Source organism: Psittacula echo (genome assembly GCF_963264785.1).
Source record: "Psittacula echo genome assembly, chromosome: 3".
Lineage (NCBI taxonomy): Eukaryota > Metazoa > Chordata > Aves > Psittaciformes > Psittacidae > Psittacula > Psittacula echo.
The window spans coordinates 34,334,578-34,361,352 of NC_137736.1; the positions used below are offsets into that span (position 1 = coordinate 34,334,578).

Consider the following 26,775-nt stretch of genomic DNA (forward strand, 5'->3'; position numbering starts at 1 on the left):
TTTAGCCTAGCAGGACAATGTCTGAAGGATGCCTTATTCCAGACATTTACCGTGACTCATCTGCCCATGAGTTCCTTGCCCTTTGTTTCTTTTATAGTTGGTGGAGAAAGATGAATGTTTTGGCAGCATGAGGCTGGAGTGGACATCTAAAGTACTTGGATGACTCTGCCCTAAAAGTACCTATTCTGCTCTACTTTTAATTTTTATTAATGTACATTAATTTCCTTTGTACTTGAGTTAAATTGCCCTTTTTCTGCTTTGCACCTGAAGACACTGAGAGCTCTTCGAATATTCTGCCAATCTTCATCCTTTTATGACTGAAGTGATGCCTATGACAAGCAGTCACTACTAATTCTTTCTTCTGTCCATCTTCTGAAGTAATCTTCTTCCTAACATCAGCCTTACTGGAAATCATGCACCTGTGTAGGTTCTGTCACTGCTTTCTCATAACAGTACTTTTAACTAGATACTGCAGGGAACTTACACTCTGGGGTAACAAGTTAGTGCTGATCCCCTTCTTTCCTGTCTTTTTTTTTTTTTAACTCCCTAGAAAAAGGCCTTTCTTTGCTTGGGTACCATCTGTGCAACTATAGCCTGACCAGAAATGTGGTTAAAATGGTTGCCTACCAAAAGTCCTATGAGAAAAGCACTTCCTGTGGAGGATGGATACCATGGATGGTGTGTCCCAGGACGTACTATAAAATGCAGTATCATACTGTTGAAGTCCCTGAAACCATCACTCTTACAGATTGCTGTGAAGGATATGAACAAGTTGGACTCTACTGCTCCTTAGGTAAGTTTTAGTCAGATTAAGAATTGAAATAAACGCTTCTTGTAGAAGAAGATTCACTTGAACTGAGACACATAAAGGCTTAATTTGGTTCTGGGCAGTAGGTTCCTGTTCACTGAAATGATTGCTTCTGCAAAATTCTACAGTAAATTTGGTCCAGTGTGGTAAGGAGTAGACATGAAAGACTAATGCTCCTAATTCTTGCTCTTTGCCAGCCCTAGCCACAAATTCACTAAAGTTCCAGGTAAGCATGAAGAAGACACCTACTTGCTACCCCTGCAGGGGCTCATTACTTGTCCTGGTTTGTACCCATATCTGTGGCCAAGTGCAGTAACTCATGTAGCCTTGCTTGGTGCTGCGTCTGCTCTGATCATACTGCATTTACAGTTGGAGCTTTCCTCTCAAAAGTAATTCAGGATGCACTTAGAATAACATCTCCTTTGTTTTGGAGCAGGGTCAGTTCTCAGGATGCAAACCCAATTTGATGTTAATTTAAAACAGCCTGTGGCCTCATGACTAGTTACTACCAACTGCTTTCCAATCAAAACTACATTAAGGGCCATTTTCTCAGGGCTTCCTTGGTTATGAAGGGCTATGTTGGAGGTCTGGAAACTGGTGAAAGTTTTTGTGGATCTGATCTAACTAACTTCTGAGTTTTAACAAGGTTCTACTCAGGAAGACTTCATCATCTTTGACTCAACTCAGGATGGAAGTTTTTTCTCCTTCCCACATCAGGGCTACCAGCTGTCCATAAGAAATCATCAGTTTTAGCAGAACTTGAGATGTAGATGGAAGGAATTCCTTGGGAAAAAAGAACTTTTCCCTTTTCTTTTTTCTTTTTTTTTAATGGATTTTAATGCTTTTAAGCTGAACAGGCGCCTTGGGTTAGCTAGGCCAGGACTGAACTGTTCCAGCATCCCCAAAAGTTCTGCAGGACACCATTTTGTCTCCTATTTTTGGTATGACATTGCATTTTCTCCATTTCCCCTTTTCAAGTTATGGTTCTGGGACACACAGTCACATCATTGTAGCAAGAGATTGAAAAGCAAAGGTCCTATTGCAGCCCTGGCCCTTGCTTTGAGTCATAAGACTTTTGTGACTCAGATCTATGGGAATGTCCCCTAACTCACTCCTGCATCAGATCATATAACGTGACATGAGAGGGTATGAGCCATATGTCTTGTCATAGGATCTGTCCAGAACAATGTGTTCATCCTACTTTTGTTTCAGAGCATTGGAAAATGAATCTCCAAAGAATTTTTGCCACGCATTTCTCAACAGTTACTGTGGAATATTGTGTCTCACAGCAAAATGCTTATAACAGAAAGATGGGAAGACAGAAGCGGTCATTGTATTTTACTTCTTCTTAAAATGATTTTCTAGTGATGAGAAATGAAAGCATAATTAGACCCACATCATTTTTAATGTACTGTATCCTGCCAAATAAATGTGTCAGCTAAATGCTGAAGAGTCACTAGCTAGTTATGGTTGTCTCTATTTTCACATGAAACTCTGAGAGCGATCGTTATTTTCAAGGTGTTTCAGAACCTCTGAAAATCAAGACCATCTTCTTAGGTGGAAAGAAAAGACATCCTGACAACACTTTAAATATTCTTTCCCAGTATAATTCTATGCCTTTTAAAAGCATCTGTATGGATATTTTAGGCTTGAGAGTGATTGATGAGCTTGTTTCATCTAACATTAACAAATCTGTACATCTCTTGTAAAGCTTAGCTGCAGCATTTCTGCTCTGCCCTTGCCACATTGTTGTTGGGCACTCTGGGCAGGCTTGTCCATGAAATACTGTGGTCACCTTGACTGCTTTTCCTGTCAAAGTTAATTTGGGAATATTTTAAACCATAAAAGGATTTGTATGGATTCTTTGTGATTTCTGTGTTTACATTATTCCGGTATCTTTGCTTTTCAGGGCATTAGTCATAAATTCTATGAATGGTAATGCACTGTCTAGACACAGTCTTAAATAAATGATGAGAAGAGAAACTGGAACTGCTGAAATCACTGCGCAGCATGCTGTTGAACTACTCTTATTTTCTCTTGACGTTATCCGTGCTGGCATGCTCTCTATCCTGCTGGGAGCGGAAAGGTCTCCATGGCCTTTCACAGCAACCTGCTCCTGGCCACTCCCCACCTTTTCTTCCTAGAAGAAAACATTTACTCTTGCCTGGGATATGACAGGTCCCTCTTTTCTTATTTCTTTACTGTTGGGAAAAAAATGTCTGGGTCATTAGTCCAGTTACTCTGGTAGTTCTTACTATTTGCATATCAATCCATTAGGATAGTATTATGCACACACAAATTACTTTAACTTTTTAAAAATAAAAATGGAAAAGAAATCAAAAATCTGAAAGTTAGGAAGTGCTAGAATTAATTTTAAAGATAGAATTAAATAGGACAACCTTTTTCTACTCTCCTTGTTCCTATGCATGCAGATTAGTAAACTCTTTTAATTACCTGATCTCACAGTGCATTGCTCTGAGGACCACATTTCCCCGAGGTGATCAGGGATGATGGAGCCTCTCTAAGGAGCTCCCCAGCAGTGTGTTGTCCTGGACTCCTCATTCAGTGCATGGTGCAGGGCTCTGCTGAGTTTCTCTCTGAACAGAAAAATGTTTATCACATCTTAAGGTGAACCCTGGGGCGATTCACATACAGCAATTTGTCCTCACGAAGCCTGTGGGAAGGGAGGGAGGTTCTCTGTCTTTCACAGCTGGGCAACTACCCGCAGAGAAACTGAGACTGAATAATTTTGTGTGCCCACTTCCAGACACTCATGGCATGGTTTTCATTTGTTTCTTCCATTTATTTTGATTTTGATATTCAGAGTGCTTCGTGCTACCTTCAACAACTTGTGTGCTTGGAGCGCAGAGCCTGATGTCCTTCCATGGTGACTGTGAGCAGTCCTCTAACTGCTAGGCAGGTCCCAGGGCCGCAGGTCAGGTTCCTGGACCTTTGAAGCCCATGGCTCTAAAAGGTTGTTATGAGTTTGTTGTACAAAATTTTCCCAGCATTTTGCAGGACTTTTTATTACGTAGAGTTAGGGCCCAGCTCTCCAGGCTAGTTTCTAGCTGGTTTAATCAATGGTATAGCTGCTTCTGGTGACTGGTTTGCTGCCACATTCCACCTTAATGCATAAGATGAAACCAGAAAGCTTCTTTATCTGCCAAAGAACCCTGCTTGATCTCCAGCTATGGAGTAAAAGAGCACATCAGCATGTAATGAAGGCTGTTTTTTAAACACATATATATAAAAATGCCATGAAATCAGAAGGCCCAGAAAACTTCAGTCCTGGAGTTCGTTAACTTGAGAGTACTTGATTTGCAATGTTAAGGCCATGCTTTAAATAGAGTTTGCTTTATGTGAGTAACTTCTTAAGTTTTTCAGTAAAACAACTGTAAAGTAAAAAACCCATTCATTTTTGGTGCCCGGGTAACTCTCCAGAGGGGCTGGGACCTTTCAAAGCCTGCATGCAGATGATCTCATGCTAAGTCTCACCAGAGCAATGTGGAGCTGTGGCACAGCTGTCCCCCCGCTTGGGCAGCGGTGTCACCAGGGGCATGAGACCAGCACTGCAGCACCAACCTGGGGTAGGAAGGTGCCAGAATTCACTCAGAAGCAGGTGTCTCTGCCTGCCCTGCACTTTGGGTCCCTTGTGTCCCTCAGCAGCTGCAGAAATGGGATTACGGGTGTCCCTGCCTATGGAGTCTGCTTATGGGCCTCCTGCCCAGGAATTGTCTTGTCCGTTTTTGGGACCACTGAAGCTGTCTGCCTCCACATGCCCTGTGCCAACAAATTTCAGAAGTTTACTCCCATTTGGGTAAAGAAGTGTGTGCTTTCACCCATTTTATTACTGTGGTCTGTGGTGAATACAGGCTCTGCTTTCACTTTCCTCCCTGCCTCTGGGATTTTGTAAACCTTGATCACATTCCCTTCAGCTTCCTGTCTACACAGCAAAAAGCCTCAGCCTTTTTAATAGTCTTTCCTTGCAAGTTACCTGCTTCATTCAGTCACCCATCTTGTGCCTTTCATGGCTGCATTAACCCCCCGAGTCGCCTCAGATCACCACGGGCCCTTGCCTGCTCTCTACTGATCGCCGATGTGAGCATCAACTGGGCAGAGCACATGGCACGGTGCTGCTGGCAGGATGAACCCTCTGAAGGTGGCAGTGGCTAAATCTCATTAAATTTCTTCTGAGCATGTGCAGATTGGTTTTGTTCTTCTAAGGCTGTGTCCTCGCTGAATTTCAGCCATTGCCTCCTGATTATGTTCTAGTGAATGATACGGCTTTTCACAGGGGACAGCGTTAAATATTTGTCAGATGCTGAACTAGCACATCGTGACACTGCCCTCCATCCCAATTAACCCTGGACAGGCAGTCAGGATGGAAAACATCCATCTGAGCAGGTACAGTTTAGCAGTGCTCAGAGACCCTGAAAACAGGGTCATATGATGAAAACTGCCAGTATGCCTTTTTAACAGGCTTTGCCAGGAGCCCTTTCTATAACCTCACAGATTTGTCTCCACCTTCTGATGCCTGAGATGAGTGCAGGGTGTTGGTCCTTGGCTCTGCCGCACCCTCTGGATGAAACCTGTCCCTTCTAGGTGGAAGCAGAAAGAGGAAGGGGGTTATGGCTGAGCTAATGGTGTCCTCAGCATCTATTTCCTGGGAGATCCTCCCATTCTGTGCTCACAGCAGACCCGGTGGCTTTCATGCAGGCTGGTAACTGACCTTTCATTGCTAAGCACTGGGTGCTACATTTCTGCTTCTGTACATTTATGCAAATAAAGGAGGAGAAAAGCCTGTACTTTATCCAACTGACAGGAGCTGGCTGGCTTGCTCTCCAGTGCTGGCGGTGTTGCTTTGTAGGTGATTGTCCCAAATATGATTGAAGTGGAGAGCATAAATTGAATTTCAAAGTGCACCTGGCACAATTAGGCAGAAAAGTGATGTGAATCCATCTGTTTCTGCTGATGCGAAAATGATGACCTTTTGATTTTAGATAAATGGCTGGTGTGGCACTCAGCCAGGATTCAATAGTGTTTTCTGAGACTGCATGTGACTCATTAAACCTTTTACGCTGCAGTTAAACATGCCAAAGAAAGGACCTAGGTGGAAAAAAGCTGCTTTGAACCTCAAAACTGCTTGAGCTGCACCTGAATCTCAGAGCCAGAGGAATTTACATGTTTTGGTCCAGCTTACCAAGATCTACCTGGTTTGGATATTAAGGAGCTCTGGTGATGTACTAATACAGGGAAATCTCTTGGTGCTCATGTCTGTGCAAGCTCCCAGTGTGAGAGGCTGCTTAGCCTCCTGGCGCAGGGGCTGGGATGCAGCAATTGCGTGAGACTGGGAATGTGTGAAAGACTCATCTAAGAGCAACTGAGGCCACATCATACCTTATTGTGGCTTTAGACTAGAAATCAGGAAAAGGCTTTCTAGCAGCAGAACCTGGTTGGGGGAACAACCCACAGAGCCAGCCCCAGAGCCAGAAGCAAAGGTTTCTGGTCCATGCTGGGAAGCAGAATAAGGCTGTTGGGACTTGCTGGACCCAGAAGTAACTTAAGTAAGACTGCATGGGTTTGGATTTCACCCCATCCTCCCACTGCAAGCCTAGGCCTCTGACTCACAATGATTTTTGGAGGCAGAGTTGGTCGTGGGGAAGACCAAAAAACTGTAGGTCCAAAATGAATAGAAAAGAGAAATCTTTAAGGTGGACTGGAAAGACCAGACCTGAGCATTCCTTGGAGCTATGTTTAAAAGCGTGAGTGAAAGCAATGTTTGTAGAACTTAGAAATAGTTTCTCTTCTCCTATGGAGAAGAGTATTTGCTGCCATTGAACCAGGACCACTGTCTGCCCTTGGCTTGGGAATCAGCAACCTTCTGCTTTAGCTGCCCTCTCCAGAGGGCTGTCCAGTGTGGGCTATTGACCTCCCAAGGTGGTTGGCTGATACAGAGCAAGTGCTGTCAGGCTGCTGACCGCAGGCTCAGTTCTGCTCTAGTCCCTCTGTGTAACCCTGTTAAGGGTACCTGAGAACAGCGTTGTGTCTCCACTCTCATTTTCAATTACTACAACAAATGGTTAACTTTGTTGCAACAAAATACTAACTGAAAACTCCTGATTTCTAGCTCAGATATTACCTGTTTCATTTGCTCATTATATATAATTTGGATTAGTCATAGCTGACATCAGATGCCTTTCCTGTTTTGCAGTGCTCCTAGTGTCACCAATTGTTTCTAAACACTCTCTTGCTCTCTCCCCCAACCCCCCATTTATCCATAATTGTCAATGGAAAATTATAAATTCAAAATTTAGTAACAGAAGTTTCATGAACAAGAGAAAAAACTGAGAACATTCACACTCTTGAAATGAAGTAACTGTACTTTAGGCTGCTATTTTCTCCCCATGAAAACCTCAGAACAGACGCACTTCTAAAATGAGGAGGAGGTGTTTGATATAAATTCAATTGCACAGTTTTATGGAAATATTTTTCTGTATTTTTGTTCTCATAAATGTTTTTGTTACTTAGCACTCAATAGATTCAGTGTATTTGCCTCAAGACCTGGTGCTTGTCCAATGGAGAATATGGAAATATCGGATTATCCTTGCACTTTCGATACTGAATGTCCAGGGCTTAAAAAATGCTGCAACTCTTCCAGAGGAGCAGGCTGTGTGGATCCAGTGCCAGAGGGTATGTTACTGATAAATTCAAGACTGCTCCTAAGAGGAATATGCATAATTTTTCCTTCTGAGTGGGCAGGAAAACTGTTACCATAGCTTTTCATAAAACAAATATGGGAATCTGCTTTGGATCAGTTCCAGGACATTCAGCTTCAGTATTTGCACCTATGAACGCTGAATGGTGTGTGGGTGCTGAGGGTCCAGAGGACCTTCTCTGGCTTCTTCTCCTTCGTTGGCACCGCTGTCCGCAGCGTATGGCAAACAAGGCCGTAGATGATGGCTGTGTGTGGGCCTTCATATTTGCCAAGTTAAAGCTTGCTTTGGTTTCCTAGAGCCTTCCTATAGCTCTGTCGCTTTCTATAGCATCAGACCCCAGATGACTTGGCTGTTTTCATTTGTATGCTTCAGGAAGTACATTCTGGTACAACGTGACAGTGCTTGTGAAAATGGATTTTGATGAATTAATCAGAGTGGATTCCCGTCTTCTGAATCATTCACGCCTTTTGCACTCCATGGTATGTACAAACGTAAATGCTCCCCTGTGTTGCTTGTTTTGTCCAAGTTTCTGTCACTCAGTAACCACCACTTGCTTCATAGTCATAACCTTGCTAGCTAGCTGCTCCTGCTTTGTTCTGCCAGGTCAGAGGTATTTAGCCCTAATTTGTTCCTAATTACTGAATGTCAGCTGCATTCTCAAGCAGCTCAAATGACATTGATTTATCAGCTTATTTAGGAAATTTTTCAGGTCTCTTCTGAGGGCAATTTATAGACATTATAAAACACAGGGTTTTTTCCTGCCTGAGTGATGCTTGCTCCAGCTCTGTCTCAGCTGAGTTTTTGGTCTATGACCAACTGGCTCTGGATGTCTGCAAATCTGCAAAGTATGATCAGATCAAAAGAGTTTTGACTTAAACCTGTCAAGAGACAAACCTGACCTACGGCACTGGGACTGTACACCACTACAGGGCAGGTGGACTCAGCAGAAGTTTTGCTGTGAAAGTCCAGCGGGGACTGTGTCTGAGTCAAGGGCATTTTGTTGTCATTCCTGCCACAGAAGCAAGGCTGAGGGAGATGAGAGTGTGCTGCTTTTGCTGTACAGCCAGGCTCATGTGCATGGATTAGCAGTGGCCACGACAGCAGTGCTTGCAGAGTCATGCAACAGCAGCACAGCATGTCTTTTCCTATCCCCAACATGACAGATAGGAAGAGTCTGAGGCAACCAAATAAAAATACAGTCCTAGCAGAGGTGTGAGAAAAGAATGAGATACTGAAGTGTTTGTGCCCTTGTTTTCCAGATTACTGGTGCATTAGAGCCCTTGAATGCCTCTGTACACCATATCCAGAGTAACCATGCAGAAGTATATGCTGGGACAGTGGCCTCCCGGGTTCTCATTGGACTGCATCAGCCAGCTCCTCTCATGAAAGTTTCTTCTTCCTTGAAGGACATCGTGAAGCGCACATATGAAGTGATTGATACAGAAGTGCAAGGTTATTTGTTATAATCCTGTGATGGGGGGAACTTTTGTAGAGGCTTCATCCCTCTTCAGTTGGGGCTTCACCTTTATGACTGTCCATTTACTTTCAAAAATAGCACAGCAGATCTTGTAAACTTTGTAAATATGGCCCTAACCTTTCCATTGTAGGAAGGAGAAGCTTCTAGTTAATGATTACTTTGGAGAGAATATCTGGAGGGGAATATTCCTGATTCCTCAATTAAATTTATTTTCTCCTAATAGCATCTTCAGATGAAAAAGCAAGGAGGCCCATATTTGTAGCACAATCATTAGTTACATTAAACAAGCTCTTAAAAAAGTGTTTTCCTGGGAAGCAGATATACTCTGTTTTTAGAGATGTGTTACTTCCAGTAGCTTGCATGAAACAAGTTGTACTCATAGTGTGCTAATCACTATGCATATTAATACTTCTTAAATGTTAGGTAAATAATTTAAATATATTCAGTTTAAATTATTTTAATCTACTTATTACTATGTAGTTATCTGGGCATTTTCACTCCTGAAATGCATCAATATGCACCACTGTCATCACTTCTTATTCTGTGTTTACTTTGGAAAACTCAGCCCAACTTTCAGAGAAATCACTGTTTCAGGGAAGGGCAGCATCCTAATTTCATTGCTCCCATATACATCCAGAATTGCTTCCTCAGAGTTACTGCAGATTTACACTGAATTTATCATATCCAGAGCCTGGTATACACACATTGCAGATCAGTCTTGATGCTGCTATCAACATCTGTGCAAGGTGTGTTCCTCTTCATAGATGTCAACGAATGTTCCTATGTGGAATTCAATGCTTGTCCTGAGAAGAACACCTGTGTAAATCTGGAGGGTTATTACAGCTGTGACCCTCAGCATGGACATGCAGATGTCATTCCTCACCAGCTGAGCAGAAGAAAGGAAGGTAGGAAACGTAGATCTCACCTTGGGAAATACTGAGAATGTTTCTGCAGGACTTTGTGGCCTATCCCAGGCATCACCTGCAAGGCGAAGATTTCTGGAGCACCCGGTGCCCTTTCTCCTTCTGTTGGGAGAAGATGCCACACCTGCCAGTTGTTAGCTATTTCTGATTGAAATGCAGTGTATTTATTTCACGGTTCCTTGTTGTTTCTGCTATCCTACCCTCAGCTGTCCTCACTCACCTGCCAAAACCTTTAGCTTCAGATCCTGTTGTCAGTGCACCTCCCCAGCTTCCTGGGAAAATACAATTAATGGCACCATTTGTCCACAAAGTCTCCTTCCTGTTTTGGCTGCGTGACTGCAGCCAGGACACAAAGGTTGTGCAATCCCACCCTGAGGTGCTGTATGGTCACTGAGTCCCTGTTGGAGCAGACGGAGTTTGGCAATGGGAATAAAAATACTTTGCAGTACCAGTTCAGCAAAATGTAGAGGCATATACTTAGATCCGACAGACATCAATGGGCCTGCTAATAGGCTTGAAGTTAATGAGATAAATAACTGCTTGCAGATCCAATGCATTAGTTAGAAAATAATTTTACAATCCTTTAATCTCCAAAAAGAAGATAATGTATTACTTTATACTTTTGTGATATGATAATATGTTTATTTTAATTTCTATTTCTATTCATCTAGTGCTGCTTTTCAGCTGCAGAAAACATGAATAGTGTTCTTTTGGATTTGCTTTGTTAGGAATACTTTAATTCTTTGATGATACTATTTTCCTTCTAGGCATAGCAGCATCTACTCCAAGTTCAGCACTGGGTCCTGTTAACACCAGCAATAGCTCCCTGCCTGTAAGCAATTCAAGTCTCTTGTCCATAACTAACCAACCTACAGATGCTGGGTGCTGTAAGTAACCTTGAATTTGCATGAATATTGTCTTGCTTTTAATTCAGCCACTGTTTGATCCTTTATTCCTGGGGCTGGTTGAGTTACAGAGGGATGTTCACAGAAGCTAGTAATAATTTTGGGGTGGATCTCCACCTATGGAAATGGAGAGAGGCTTCCCCAATGAGGCATTCAGCTCAAGGGCTGTGGTGCTGTGAATTGACCACTGGAGAAGCTCTACTGTTATTCCCATGGCTACTGAAGGGAACTGGCCTTCTGGAAGTGGCCTGGTGAGCCATTTAAATGCGTGTCCCACCACAGCACTTGTGACAGATAATCCTACAGCACAAGCAGCCTGCCAGTGAGGGCTGTGTGAGGCCAGCACCACTTACTTACCCGGAACACAGGTCACTGCATGTCCCAGGCTTGTCCTGGAACAAGGTATGGGAGGATCTGCTACCAATCACAGGAACTCCCACTGATCACAGCCATCAGGATGTGGGCAATTCTTGCTTTTGAGTCCATGAAGATGTTGATGGGGGACATGAGGCAGGGAGATTGGCTACAGCTGTGCTACACTGGAATTAGCCTTTGTGAATACTCTCCCTGCTATACACTACAGCTATCTAAAGGACTGTGATGGGAACAAACCCCAGTAGATTCGTCTTTATATGGATGACTTCAGCCCTTTCAGGCAAGAGTTATCACAAACTTTGTTTACAACACCGTGTTCTTCTTGTTGAAGGAAATAGCTCGAAGTAGTTATTTGCCTAATTCAGAGAGACAGGCTGGATATTTCATCCACAACTTCTGATTCAAGCTGAAGCTAGAGGGATTAAACTGAAGTCCCTCCAGTGCTGGGGCAGTATGTCTTTTGGGGGTGGCTGGCAGCCGCCTGCCTCAGAGTCATGGAAACAATTGTGTTCTATTGAAACAATTTAAGAAAACAAACTTTTTTCTCAGGCTAATCATTAGCGTGAAAGAATCGAAGTTGTGGCAGCAGCATGCCGTGGTCTCTAGGTTAGCGTGGGGGATGATGTTCATCTCGCCTTACCCCAGCTGTCTACAGGACAAGTGCCTAGTCTGGGCTCTCTCTATAGTCAGTAGATACAAACTGGCTCTGCTGGAGGGCAATTAATCCTACCCAATTTAGACACCACCTCCTCCTCCTTCGAGCAGAGAAATAATCTCTGAAGGGTCCTGTCTTTTCCCGTTGACATGACACTGATTGCACTGGACTAGAGTAGCATAAACAGGTGAAACACTGCCTGGTGCTCTGCCCCCAGCCTCTATAAGCTGGGGTCTGTGGGGTTTCTCCAGGCATAAATCAAGGCAGCCTTTGCCTGAAGAGGTGCATTTTGATGATTAAAATGACAAGAAGCAAAGTAGGTGTCAATTTTTGTAGAGTACACAGATTCATTATTCCAAGCTTATCCCTGTTGCTTGAACCTGTAACTCACTGTCTGATTGTCACTGTTACTTGAGGTCCAACACAAATACTTATAGTAAAAGGAAATAAAAAAGGTAAGCACCAAATTAATCACTCTAGTGGGATGGTTCATATATGAGGAGACCTTGTAGTGTGAGAGGAGAAGGTTCTGTCCTGATGTAATATAAAGAGGAGATTTCCCTATTGATTGTCAAAGTGCTTGTCTGTAGTGGATTTACAATAGCACAATACTTTAAAGATTGAATGTTGCTTTTCCTTTGATGACTCTTCCTGGGACTGCAACAGATCCCTCTGCAGTTAGAAACCACCGAATCTTCAGCGTCAGCAGCAGCGGTTTTGAAATGTCCTGGCGTGTCGCTTCTACTCTGAACCATACTTTCCAAGTCCAAGTGTTCAAGGGCAAAGAGATTGTACAAAACCTGAAGACAGAGGAAATGAAAATGAATGTGTCTCAGCTGGAAGCAGGGGTGATGTATTCAGTAGAGATCAGCTATGAAACCTGTGGAAAAACCAGCATCTCTCGTCAAAATGTTAAAACAGGTAAATAACCATTTTATAATATATACACATTCTCTCTTCCCTTCCCCCCTTCACTCACTTGCAGCTCAGCAATGATCCATTTGGTCCTCTTTGAACTCCCTTTCCCATCTTCCCACCTCTTTCAGCACTTTTTGTGTCATCTACCCCAGTATTTGTGCAACCTGGACTATCAAGCAGCAGAGCTCTGGCCTTAGTTAATAAAGCAGCGCTGGAGCTGGCTCAGACTATTACAGGTATCAGACTAAGCTAGAATACTTTTGTGTGTGTGTACCTGGCACTGCATTCTGCTGCTGCCCATCTCCCATCAGCCCCATTTTTCCTGGTTGATGGCTGTGGCCAGTGAGAAATCCAGTCAACTGGTTTCTCAGGGGGTCAGCTGAGCTAACAAGAGTGCCCAGAGGAAGGTCAGATTCAGCTGAGTATTTGTGAGTGACGGGGATTAAAGGGAATAACCTGGGCTGTGTAAGAAAGCTTGCAGAGTACCTGGATAATTTTGCTCAATTAGGTCATGATTCTAGCAACCTGGGACCTTAGTGTGTTGATCAAACATACTTTTGCTTTTCTTTTATCCTTAAATTGTTTCCTAAGCCTGCATGGAAATAAAGAAATAATCCTCTCCCCATTTTCTTCACACAGCAGGCAGTGAGCTATTTAATACTGGCCTCAGTGAGAATGCTGCTGTTTATATTTATCCATAAAAGCCTCACCTTAGGTCAGACGAGGGGTGACTCCAGTTTGGGTCAGAAGGAAATTACTCCCTTTGTACAGTGAAAGTAGGAGGTCTGGTGGTTACGGAAACAGGGGGCTGGGGTTCAGGGTATGAAGCTGGAGCCCTTGAGAAAAATAGTAGTTATTAAAAGAAAAGTTTTCCAAAGATCAGTCCAAAGAGTAATGGCCTGAGATTGTTTTTACAGGTTAAAGTGGTTATAGGTTCCTTGGCTCTTGGCTTTGGTTCATGAGCTCTGTACGCTATCTGTCAGGGCTCACCAGACAGAGAAGTGGCATGCACATTTTTGTTGTTATTTTCAGTTGAAGAATATATTTACTATATCCATAATACCAAGATCAGGAAAAAAAAATAAATACTGTGACTGGTGGACCAATGATGAGCTCAGAGGCAATGCAACCCTGGATGTAACTCAAGTGCAAGAGTTACGCAGGGTCAGGTCCATGAGGGTATGTGTATATGTGTATACCCAGTTCTCATTCGGTTCTAACTAGGCACCTAAATATATATTTATAGACCTAACGTAAGTGCATCTCATTATATAGGAAGCTTGTAGCAGAATATTTGCTTTATTTTCTCAGTTTAATACCAAACTCGCTCAACCTTCTCCCCACCTTCTCCCTCCATCATCTGAGATTTTGGTCTGGGTAGCTCAGTTTCGACTGAATCCTTCAATCTTCTGCTTTATCACTATGTATTTTTATGTTATGTCCTACAGAAGCCAAGATGTTTCGTGTTACTATGAAGATTCTCAACTACAACTTCACTGATGATTTCAGGAATGCCAGCAGCTCAGCATATGAAGAATTTTCAAGACTGCTGCTTATGGAGGTAGTGCTAAAATATCTCTGGGTTTTATACATATATAAGTATATATATATATGTTTTTGGTTTTGTTTTTTTTGGGTTGGTTTTTTTTTTTTTCCAATTTAAAATTTATTTAATGTAATAGAGAGTTTTATGCCTGGCTGAAACACCCCTTGAAAATCATCATTCTGTTTCCTGTGACATTTCTTTTTAACTAAATCAAAATTCAGCTGACTAGACAGATCAAACCCTTGGCCTTATTAGCAATAGAACCAATGAGAATTTTCCCCTACTGAGTAGTAAAGGAATTAAAATGCAGGCAACAAGGACCCTTTCCTTGGATCTATAATTTGGCAATAAACTCACACTAAATTGACTTGAGGCTTTTAATGGATTATTGAAGCGACATTGCTGGCATTCATTTCAGCGCTGTCCTCTCAATAAATGTCTGACTGCTCTCAAGGGTCTGTCTTCTTTTAGGAAAAGTGACTGGATCAGGCTTTCCTCTCCAGCCCCATTCACTGCATGCACGCATGTAGCCACTTGACCATGTTCAGCTGTAATCAGCCATAAACGAAAGTTGGGACATGAGGTCTATTAGCAGCCCTCAGCTTCCAAAACAGGGGGGACATTTCAGATGCAGTAATCTCTAGTTTTGCTGTAAGAACAGGGCCCATAAAGAGGAATTGGGATCTCCATTCAAAACAAGACATTCCTAAACCAAAGTGTGACTCATAAATATTTGTGAATATAAATGTGAGGAAAAAGACCATTTCAAAGGCAGCAAAGAAGAGACATTTGCTCATTCCTGACATGGCTTTATTTCCCATCCATAGCTCAGATTGTTCACTTTTGTTGTGCTGAAGGATTTTTGTGAATTAATCTTCTCTAAGACTAATGCAGACCTAATTGTCATAATGGGGTAGGGAAGGAACAGGAGCATTGCCCATCTCTGTTGCCTTTGCCTCCTTGGGTGTTTGGGAGCATAACATTCCCTTCTCACTTCCTCTCTCCTCTCTTTTTCTTCCCTTCCCACCCTGGTGTCAGCTTAGACCAGTTAAACATCTTGGTTGGAGTAATTTTTAGAGCAAACTCTGACTGAATGGGAACAAAGTTGTGTTGATTTATGGCTCTGCATTGTGAGCTCAAAGGCATTCTTTGAGGTGTATGTAGAAGCAAAAGGCTCAAGCAAAGAAATGCCTTCTGGAGATGGAAGGTAAAACTGCCAGCTCCTGCACAGCTCAAATGTTGACAGCAGTATGCCAGCTTTAATGTTCTAAGGAGCACCATTTGGTCAAAGGACGTGTCTATTTACTGGTTTGATAATCAACCATGATGTAATTGTGATACTGCCTTGAAGCTGGGCTGTATCAAACACATTTTCTTGAAGTTACACCCTCCATTTTTCTTGTCTCTCATCCTGAGATTTCTGTATCATTGGACTCAGCTCCAAGCTGGACCTGGGCTGGTGAGTTTCAAATACTCCCTGTGAGCTAAAGCTATGCTCTTTTAGTGTGGGGTGTCCCTGCCTATGGCAGGGGGGTTGGAACTGGATGATCTCAGGGTCCTTTCCAACCCTAACTATTCTATGATTCTATGATTTCCTGAACCACTCTCTGGCACTAACACCAACTGGCACAAACCAGACTTCCAGAGTCTGGAAGTGCAGAAGCAAATGTATAGGAGGCCTGGGACAAAAAGCTTACATGACATACACATCTAACATCAGTCTGTATGCAGATTTAGTGGGCCAGTTCAGCTGTGATGCTGGTAAACAGGAGCAAAAGGTATTCTGCTCCCTTGAGCCAAAATTAAGCTTGGTTTTTAAGACCAGTGGTCAGATGGGTACCATTTCCAAGTGTACCTACGTGCACCAAGGAGAGCCACACTTCTATGTGCCTCAATAATCTCTGAAAAGTAAGATTTCTGAAACTCTTTGAAATTCTTATTTTTACAACATTTTCTATGTTATGCATATATAGATCTTTAAAATGGTACCACCATAGCTCAGTTTTAAAAGGAGCCATTCCTGTTGGGTTCCTAATCGCTGATGTGTCTCTCTCTTTGCTCAGCTTAAAAATTCATTTCCATCCAACATTTCTGCTTTATACAAATCTGGGAAGCTGAAAGTGCAGGTGGAATCCCTGCAAGCTGGAAGCATCATTGCAAGACTCAGAATCACTGTGAAGGATCCCGAGTTTCAAGTTGATGCCTCCACACTTGCCCTGGTGTTTTCTTACCTGCACAATGGCTCGGTGCTTTTGGTGGATCAGCAAAACACTGCAGTAGAAGGTAATTACTTATTTTCTTACAAGAAAACAGGATCTGTATTTTGATGGTGCACAGTATCACCAGCATTCTTCATGAAAAGTACTTTGTAGAGAGACAAAGTACATGGTTTGTTGGAGGGAAAACCATGACGTGAGAACTCCTCTGTAGGCTTTTATCCGTAAGCTCAGACGGGGTTGGAAGAAGCAGCTTTGGCTGTCTCCAGGTATGTGCAGGCACTGCTGCCCTCCACTGTGTTTAAGGAGGAGTGGAACTCTTGGTTTCCTTATTAACTTTCCTCCCTTTCCTCTTTGTGAGCAGCTGGAAGTTTGCCATATCTTTCTCTCACTGAACTGCAGATACGATTCCTGTGGAATATTTGTAGCCTTTGGATACACATGGCCTCTAGACAGTTCTGTGCTTCAAAGCTGTGGGGCTGTATTTGGGCCAGGGTTTAAGAAATCTAACATCTTCATTATAGAAATCCAGCCAGAGAAATTCCCAGATGTCCTCTCAATGAATAAGACCAAAGAAACATGCACGGAATTTATGTTAAATGAGGCCTTTGTTTGATCTTTGGTAATCACCATTTTTATCTTCAAAGAGCTAAGTTCTGGCTTCAGGTTTCCAGCTGTCGGAGCCAGCCAGGGTTCAGAAAGTTGCCAAAGCCAACAGAATGGGTTATTCTTCTGTCCCACTGTACTGAACCCTTAAAAGCTTATTTACCGTGCTCAGGGAAAACTCCCTTTGGAGTTGTAGAGCATATAGAGGTAGAGGAGAACAGGACAGAAAAAAAACCAGAAGAGACAAATTTCACCTGAAGCCTACAAATATCACAGTGGTTGTGGATACTGAATTGCAAGATCCTGATGTGTGCCAAAATATTATTGATCCTGGGCCTGAAAGAGTGGTGAGGGAGAAGGCAATAGTTTTGGACTGCTCCTTTGATCGCAGAAAACCATATGGGCCCCAGTAGCACCACTCAGCCAGGAGCTCAGCCAACTCCTCTTTATGAGGGAGAAAAAAGGGAGCTATGTCTTGGCTCCACCAAAACAGGCTTTTGTTGGTAGAAAAAAAAGTGAAGGAGTGAGGTATACGAAGAAAAGTTTTGTATAATGGGATGTTTTACTTCCCGATTCCTGATTGTCCTGGGGCATGCCCTTTGATAGTAAGTTCACACAGATCCTCTTGCAGCAGTGGAGCAATGCCACCTGGATCCTTGGTGGAGCCTGGCCATCAAAAGGCTATGTGTTTGATTTAGTGACAGTGGCAGAGCAGAGAATTCAACTTTGAAACATCAAGAGTAAGAAGTCAGAAGAGATAGCATAATTGAAGGGATTGGAGCAATAGCATCTTTCTTTGAAGACTCATAAAGTATTAAGTTTACTGCCGTGATGAATAGAGGCACTAAAATGTCTGTCTATTGCGTAAGGCATGGTAGGAAAAGAAAAAGGGACGTGTGCTGAGTCAGGCCCAAGATCCATCTAGCACAGTATGATGTCCTCAGTGGCAACCAGGAGCTAATTCCTGGAGAAACTGAGATAAGAACAATACAGCAAGTGTAGATGATGCTCTAATACTCTCTTAGCCACCAACTGTTTTCTGCTCCAGGACTCCCTGAATCCAGAGTGATTTCTTTAGGTTTCTCCTTGGGATCTCCATGAACTCATGCAAATCTTTACCATCTGCAGCATCATTAGCCAAGGAATTTCACAGATTTTTACTACTTGTATTTACCTCTTAAAGACATAATGGGTATTCAGAACAAGTGACAGTAAGCACTGAGAGCATAACCGTTTTGGCCTGATGCATGGCTGAATGTGGCCATCAGAGGTGAACGAATTTGCTTAAAAAGCCATGCTAAGCCATGTGAAACCATTAGCTATCACAATGCTAAGTGATGAGAAAGGATAACAGAGAGACAGTGAAGCCAGTGAACATAAATTATCTGGCAATCAGCACAGGCACATCTTTCCGATGGTGTTTGAAGGGTCACAATTACTTCAGAGCATAGCAAGGCATTAACGAGAGCACTTTCATTGCTGGTGCTTTAGTCAATCCTGTGTACATCTGTATTCCCTCCAAGTGGCTTAGGCTGTAACAAAATAGGCAGATGCTGGCCATAGGCACAAGAAATTGTCTAATGGAAACAATCTTGGATGCAACAATTATCTAATGAAGAAGAAAAGAGAAAGAATGGAAGCTGAAGGAAGTAAAAGGGGAAGGCTGTCAGCAAAGCAGAAGGATGAACGCATGTATGTGCGTGCACACACTTACTCTGTGCTGTTTCTAGACTGGGACTTTTCTTTGTTTCAGAGAAATAATCAGTCATTAATCTCCGCATGTCTGCAGAACAAGCACTTACAGTAACACATTGTTCAAAACAATTTTCTTGCCTCTGATCAGAATTATTTGTCCAAAGACACAGTTTTCAGTTTAGTTTTCTGCTTTCCCTCACTTATAGCCCTGAGGCTTTCAAGGTGTATGCACAAGGGAGCACACACAGGGAGGGCTCACATGGGACTCACTGAGATTATCCATTTCCAAAGTATTTGCTTGGCCTTTGCATGTTTGCTGGGTGCGAATGGTGATATAAGACTGCACATCTAAATCCCTAAAGAGTGAAGAGACTGAGCAAAAGAATATTTCTATATGAAAAGAAGCAAGTCTAACTGATTCAGAGCAACTGAAATTATACATAAGGAACACCCTTAGAGCCTATTCATGCATTGCTGAACTAGGATCTCTTTCCTAAGACTACCAGAAAGAGGTCACAGTTTTACAGTATTTGACAAAAAAGCTTTTACAAAAAGAGTTTTGCCCTTAGCACTTCCTCTGTTATGAACTGAAGAGTGCTTCTTGTGGGAGTTACTTGTATTTACCTTTTATTTGAGGCAGAAGATTATTTGGATTACTTAATATTCTATCTACTGGTAGCTAGTGGTAACAGTTCTATTCGTTGCCTGATGTATCTGGAGGTACTGTATGCAGAACTTGGTACAATCTATGCTTTTGCTATAGCTATAGTACAAACCTACAATATTTTTTTCACTTCAAATAAGTGTTTACTTTTAAATAACTATTTAAAAGTTTTTACTTGGAGAAAATATTTTTCAGAGTACAAAGACAAAGGTTGATTTTTAGATAAGAGAATAACAACACAAACAGTCTTCCGCATCACTCAGAGCCTGGCTGTCACGTAAGTGATGAGAAAGGAAAACCGCATTCACAAATTCAAAACTGAAGAAAGGACTGTTTCAGGATTATTTCTAGCTTAATGCAGCCAGAATGGAGGCTATCTGAACAGTGTTCTGGTTTTGGCCTTACAGACTGGGATGAATGTACTTCTCGTGTGGAGAATGACTGCTCTGTGTTTGCAGAGTGCATCAACCTGATGGGCTCATACACGTGCAGGTGCAAGACAACCATGGATACCAACCCATCCCGACCTGGAAGAAACTGTGAGGGTGAGGAAAAGACTGGCATGTAGTTTCCCTTTGGCATGAATGGTTGGAATTTTTTACCTCTGCTTTTATTGCAACTATTTATATAGCGCATAATGTGTATATAGATGCACCTTTGCAGTCTCTGGCTGAAGGCCTATATATGATCTACCTCTGAACATTATATGCATCTTCAGGTGAAATCTTTCTGAGATCCTCTTTTGATTAGCTTACTAACTGGCTGCTGAGGAACATAAGGCATACCTTTTCCTCTTTTGGTATGTCTCTGGCTAATTTCCTCCCACTGTAATGATCCATGGCAGCCAACCAGAAGAAAAGACCCAGGAATCAAATCTGCTTCTTTGTGTAGGCACAAACCAGGTTCAACATCATAAAAATCACATATACCATAATGTGTTAATGAAATATCCAAGAACCGTTTCTGTACCACTATTATGCATGGCTGAGTGGTCTCAGCCTCATTTTCAGGCCAGACCCTATTGCATCCTCATCTTGTTTGAGGTCCCATTTCAATGTGTTTGCTGTGTTTCAGGTGAGATTGTGGACCCTCTCACTGAAACAAGGGCTCCTGAAATAACCAATGGCACAGAGTTTGCTCCTGAAGAAGTAAGCTCTGCAGACCCTGCGTCCCCTGTCACCACAAAGATGGTGGCTGCTACAGGCTCTGAGACTAGCACTGCAGTACACCTCCCTGCTGTGCTGCCCCTGGGTGACGAGCAAGCAGCCCATGGTCATTCTCCCACCAGTGCTCCCCCAAGCCCTTGGAAAAAGGGCCTGGCATCACAGATGGACTTCAGCAGGGACAACAGCCCCACAGCCACAGGGGCCACAGCCAGCAAGCAGCTGGCCATAAGTCCATCGCAGCAAAGCTCTATGGCAGAGACTTCCCCTGGTGCATTGCAGCAGGTGGCTGCTCTCACAAATGCACCCATGGGCACAGTTGGGCAAGGGCAACTCAGTTCGTCATTGCTGGTGTTTCCAAATCAAACAGCTACCACCAGAAGTCACACAGCTTTTGATGTGCCTCAAGCCAACTCTAAAGATGGCTCCAGTACCGCTCTGCTGGCCATAGGGGATGCCAGTGTTCCCACTGCCAACACCACTATAAGAGCATATGTAGAGACTGGAAGAAAGAACAGCTCTTGGTCTGAAAAACACCCTGAAGCCCTGGGGTCACCAGCTTTGCCAGGCACCTCTCCAGCTCCCAGCCTGACACCAGTCCCAGCCAGGAACCGCAGTGAGTATGAGTTTGGCAGGGGCTTACACGCATAATGATTTGGCTGCACGAGAAGCAAAGCCTCACCCAGAGTCAGGAAAGATGCACAGTTGAAATCAGCGGTCTGGGATAAAGGTGTCTGAGACTAGTTTTTCTATGCAAGAATTATTTTCTTGCATGATCATCACTTTTTTCTTAAATCAGCATGTCAAAATAATCCCTCTTTCTGATAATCTAGAAGTCAGTTTCATAAATTTTTACTCTGAAATTAGTATTTATTTATTTGTTTTTTATTCTCAAAGCGTATGAAGCAAATAATACAGTGCGCTGAATGTGGCTCATTGAAATATATGCTGCTTGTCCTTTTGCCACACATCTTGGTTTCTCCTGCATACTCTGGCACCAGGGTGCTGCAGCCGTGGCTGACTATAGCGTTATCTTCAAGACCCAGGAAGACAAATGACCTGTCTTCCCATTCCTCATCCAGTGGAGGATGGATTAGACAGAGCCCTGCAAATCCCCTGTAGGGCAGGAGTTGCATGGAAACCTTTTGAGAGCTGTAATTGAGAGTAACTAGTTTGGCGGGAGGGCTTAATCTGTTTGGGTTTGGGCAGATGTACTGTGGCTAATCAGGGGATTTTTCTGCTGATTGGAGCTGAATCATATTTCAAGGTTAGAGTGAGATTTGGTCTTCAAATTATGGTTATTTGGGATGGGCGTGCTGCTGTCCCTGCCCATGACTAAATGTATTTTTTCTTTAGTGTGTCAGTGATACCTATTTCAGTTTTGTGTCTGCTTGTCTTTATTCTGCTTCTTATGCCCTCCACATCTCTCTGATCCAAAAATGCACTCCCCTCTGCTCCTTCCTCTTCTCTTCCCCTCTCTCCTCCTCCTGGGGTCTCCACTCATCCAGCCCCATTTCTGCTTCTCCCTCATTTCCTTCTCCCTGGAAAACCTCTATTTCAGCCATGTAAGTCCAGCTCTGCTGCTTCTTCAGCCTCTCCTGTACCACCAGTCCTGGTCACCAGGGCCAGCATGTGTACTTCTGCAGTCCTGCTCAGCTCTGGACAGTCCTGCTGATGCCCCTGTTCAGCTTCTGCCTTCCCTCTTCTTCATGCTGTATCCTTTGCTCTGCCTGGCATGGGTGAGATCTGGGAACAGAGCTGGAATCTCATTTGGAATCTTGGTGGCCAAATGGAGGAAGTAAACAATTTTTGACCAAACAACATATTGACCTGAATTTAAAAGCTCCCTTTACTGCTTTCCTTTGCTTTGTCCCCGCTGCCCTCTGTCAATGTAGGGAAAAGTGAAAAAATTGTTATTGTGGGTTTTTTGTGGCTGGAAAATAAATTGAAGAATTCTACACAAACAGGTTCAGTTTATAAAAACGTTTTTTCTTTTCCTGAAAGAAACGAATCCAATATTCAGCCCAATGCTGGGAAAGAAGCTTGTGGAGGAATTATGCCTGGGGAACAAGAAGAGCCACCACAGTGGTATCTCAATAGCCTGGGGCAGGAAATTCAGAGGGAAAAAATACGTTTAGTGAAGTTTAATATATAGCTCCTCCTTGTGGCGACATTTCTGACCTGAAGGGTTAACCTCAGCAAGCTCTTCATGGTCTGTCAAGCCTTTTAAGTACTGTTGGGGTTTTTTTTGTTGTTTGAAAATTGTTCAGAACATTTTCCCCTCTTGCTATCAGTTAAATGAATGTGGTTTATTTCCTAAATGAGCGTGGTTTATCTCCTTTTTCCCATGTTCACATGGCAGGACAAGCCATAGCAAAAAGCAAGCCCAAATCTTTGATCTGACTGGTGGTGGTGATGAGGGTTCCTTTGGGATCAGAAGCATACTGGGATAAAGGAAGCCTGCTTTGGGAGCTTGCTTTAAGCAGGCACAACCCTGTTGGGGTTCATCTTATCATACAATAGCTGTCTAAAATGTAGACGTCTAATCTCGGGCCCCTGTCTAGCCTTCCTCTAAGGTTGGAGGGAAGACATTGGTGCCGCAATGATTTGCCCTCAGGGGGGACTGGTGTTGCCCTGTTGCATGCAGAGGCAGCTGGGAAGGCTAGCTGAGTCTAGAACAATTCAGGCACTTGAACATAGCCATAGAGCAACATTTCAGATGCTCCAGAGGATCTAAGATAAAGCTGGCAGATATAAGACTTCCAGGGTGCCAATGCCCTTCTTGAGAGTCATCTGGGGTTTCAAAGAGAGCAGACTAAGGTGCCGAATGACTATGTTTAGGCATTTGGGGTTTCGGCTACATTTCAGAGGGCTGACCTTCAGCTGTTGTGAATTGATGCATATGCCGTGTTGCTGGATGTGCCGGTGACTGTCACACACTTGTTCATGGACTACAGCCCATAAAACATGTATTTTAATTGTCTTTTTCTTACTTTGCAGCTGTCCAGAAGCTTATTGGCACAGTACGGATAACAAATGTGAAATACTCTCTGGGCTTTAGCAATACAAGCAGTGAGGAATATCAAACCTTTGCACAGCTGTTTGTTGATGAAGTAAGTAGCTAAGGACATGTCCTATTACCCATCTCAGTGAAACCACATGTACCATCTTTTTCCCATGAAGCCTATATACCGCATCTGTAAGGTCTGAGTTCCCCTGACTGTCTGAGACTACGGGATGAGCATGCAGCTGTGTTTTAGAGCGACATCAGGATTTGGGGATTCTCTTGTGCCTTCATTTCCTCTGCTCCTCAAACCTGGTTATACTGGCTTATTGATTTCCTCCAGGGGTGTGGTGAAAAGTTAATGGATACTTCAAAGTGTTCTGATATCCTTGCCCTGCACAGCACTATGTTAATGGACTGTATGACTGTTTTGCCATCGTGCCTTAGAGCTGACATTTCTTGTAATCATCCTTGGTTTTGTAGCCCTGTACCTGGAAAGGGAGTGGTTTCTTGATAAGTCGCTTCTGCCATTGCTTCTAATTAGAGAGCAGGCTATCAAAGCAGTTGGTGACATCAGATGTGCCTATAATGCTCTCATAATTCCCAGGCATTGCCTTTGACAGTATCGTTCTCTTAATTTCTTAGTGAATTTATCAGAAATTTGTTCTTGCTGGTGTTTACTCAAACACACCTGTGCTTGGAGATCTGCAGTTTATGCTGGGCTCCTTTATTGCCTTCCTTATCTCCCCTGTCTGTGTTTTTGGAGGCCTTTGATAACTATGCTGATAACTCCATCACTGACAATCATATGAATTCTCAAACCCTGCAAAGGCCTCCACAGACTCACTGTGTGAGGAGTTAAAACCTGTCACTGAAATACAGCTGCCTGCAGTGCATGCACTGACAGCAGTGCGCATTCAGGCAGAGGTCAGGCCAGCGTGGGGTTAGAGACAATTGCAAGGAGGGAAAAGTGAGATCTCTTTAGCAGTGCATGATGTTTTCTTGGATATCAAATAAGTTTCCCCTTGATCATTATTGGTTTGCACCTTTCTGGATGTGTTAGTGGAGCACAGCTTTCTCAGAGTTGTTTTGGCCTCAAGCTGTCACATCACAAAAACAGTCACAAAATGAGAGTGACATGATTAGCAAAGTGAAAAGGCAGTAATTCTCCACTGACCTCACTCTCATTCAGCATCACTCTCTGCCTGAGGCTATTTTGGAATAACATAGCATTAAAATGGACTCAAATGAATATATTTTTTTTCTTCATTCACTAAGATAACTTCATCCAGAAAATCACCAATACAAATACATTAGGGAAATTTGTAAAGTGATTGCATAGAGGAGCTAAAGTAAGTTTTGTGTCAGTTTTACCCAGTTCTCTTTAGGCAGAAAATGATCCCTTCTGATAATAAGGCACTAACTCCTTTTTCCAGCATACTGCTTTTGTGGATCAGCTGGTGAAATGTGTCAGTGTTGATTCCATCTACCTCTGAGCCACTGTAGATAGGTTATAGCTGCATGGCCACTGTATATGGCAAAACTTGTTGTGTTTTATTACAAATGTGTTTCTAGATGAAAAAAAAAAAAAAAAAGAGGAAGCTTAGGAAAACAGGAAGATCTGGATTTTTTCTTTTTAAGTTATAAGGACTGGAAATTGATCCCTTGCAGTAACAGAGGAAAGTTTCATGGGCTTTAAAAGTACTATCACGTTCCACTTAAGCAGACTTTACCAGAGATATTTTTTTTATCTCTTTGGAGTCACCATCTACAATTCAGAGCATTTATAAAACCTAATGTGTATAATGTTCTTTAGCATACAGCTGCCCCAGCACTTACGTGCCATGTGGTTAAATTGGCAGCACAGCAAATGGAAATACCATCCTTTGAATAATGTGTAGATGAAAATGAGGTAAAAACTCAGTGTGGCAACTTGCACTGTCATCACCCAGGCTTGTTTTACCGTCCTCCTTGCAATGCATCTGAAAGACAAAACAGCTAAGGGCGAGAGGGTATTTTCTTCTTCCTGGGTTTTACTCAGCCTGTCCTTTGCAATGGCCAAGAAGAATATCATGGCAGCTAGGGCTTGTCCTCAGGAAAACAAATGAGGAAAAAAAAAGGTTTGAATTGAAAAGGCACTCACTGAGGTGCATTAAATACCTGAGCGGAAAAGTTGTTTTGAATGTGGGTGTCTCAAACTTAACTGCTTTGTAACATCTCAGCTAATGATACCTTTGGCTGCAGTGATCACAATCTGGACTCTGGAGTCTGTGGCTGAACACGCTGAACGTTAGCACTAAGACAGAGGTTTTAGAGTTTAGAAGCTCGCTCAGAGCTCAGTTCAGAGGGATCCTGTGAGAAGCTCCCCTGGGGGCTAAAGGAGCTAGCGAGTGCTGGGAGATTTTCAAGAATGCTCTCCTTGGAAGCACAGGAACAGTTCATCCCCTGTAAAGGTAAGGGAAGTGGGCAAAGAAGGAGACGCTCTTGGCTTAACTGTGAGCTTCTGAGTCTGCTCCAACCCCAAAAAGAAGCATACCGGAGATGGAAAAGTGGACAAATACCCATCGAGAACTACAAGGGCATTACCAGGGTGAGCAGAGATGCAGTTAGAAAAGCAGAAGTTCAGATCAAAATAAAATTGGCCAGAGATGTCAAAAACTACAAGAAAGCAGAAGCAAATGTTAAATACTGGCTCGCTATTGAGCAGGAGAGGTGAATTAGTTGCCATCAATGCTGAAAAGTTGGAGGTTCTCAACACTTTCTGTACCTCTGTCTGTAGCAGTGTTGGGCCCCAGGTCTTGGGAACCCAGGCTGATGCAAATGCAGACCCCCCATCAGTGAAGGAAGAGTTCGTATGTGAACTGTTACAGGAGCTTGACCCCTACAAATCAATGGGCCCTGACAGTATCCACCCAAGGGTGTCTGGCTCATGTCATTGTGAGACTGCTCTCCATATTCTTTGAGAAGTCACGGAGATCAGAGGATGTCCCAGAAGACTGGAAGGCAGTTAACATTGCCCCTGTCTACAAGAAGGGCCTAAAGGAGGATCCAGTAAATTATTGGCTCATCAGATTTACTTCAGATCCTGGGAAGGTTATGGACTG

The 26,775-nt window shown here is 43.0% G+C and overlaps 1 protein-coding gene across 1 annotated transcript in view; it reads left to right on the plus strand.

Annotated features, from left to right (window-relative positions):
* Positions 1-555: 555 nt before the first annotated feature.
* UMODL1 (uromodulin like 1) overlaps positions 556-26,775 on the plus strand; it is a gene marked incomplete at its 3' end in the record, with an annotated part of 42,765 nt that continues 16,545 nt past the window's right edge. Inside the window, exons 1-12 of the mRNA XM_080614234.1 lie at positions 556-793; positions 7,337-7,498; positions 7,897-8,003; positions 8,784-8,976; positions 9,766-9,906; positions 10,692-10,811; positions 12,526-12,780; positions 14,226-14,338; positions 16,387-16,606; positions 19,912-20,049; positions 20,579-21,283; positions 23,668-23,780. Coding sequence (XP_080470360.1) covers positions 616-793; positions 7,337-7,498; positions 7,897-8,003; positions 8,784-8,976; positions 9,766-9,906; positions 10,692-10,811; positions 12,526-12,780; positions 14,226-14,338; positions 16,387-16,606; positions 19,912-20,049; positions 20,579-21,283; positions 23,668-23,780 — 2,445 coding nt within the window. The 5' untranslated portion in view covers positions 556-615. The remainder of the gene's footprint in view (positions 794-7,336; positions 7,499-7,896; positions 8,004-8,783; positions 8,977-9,765; positions 9,907-10,691; positions 10,812-12,525; positions 12,781-14,225; positions 14,339-16,386; positions 16,607-19,911; positions 20,050-20,578; positions 21,284-23,667; positions 23,781-26,775) is intronic.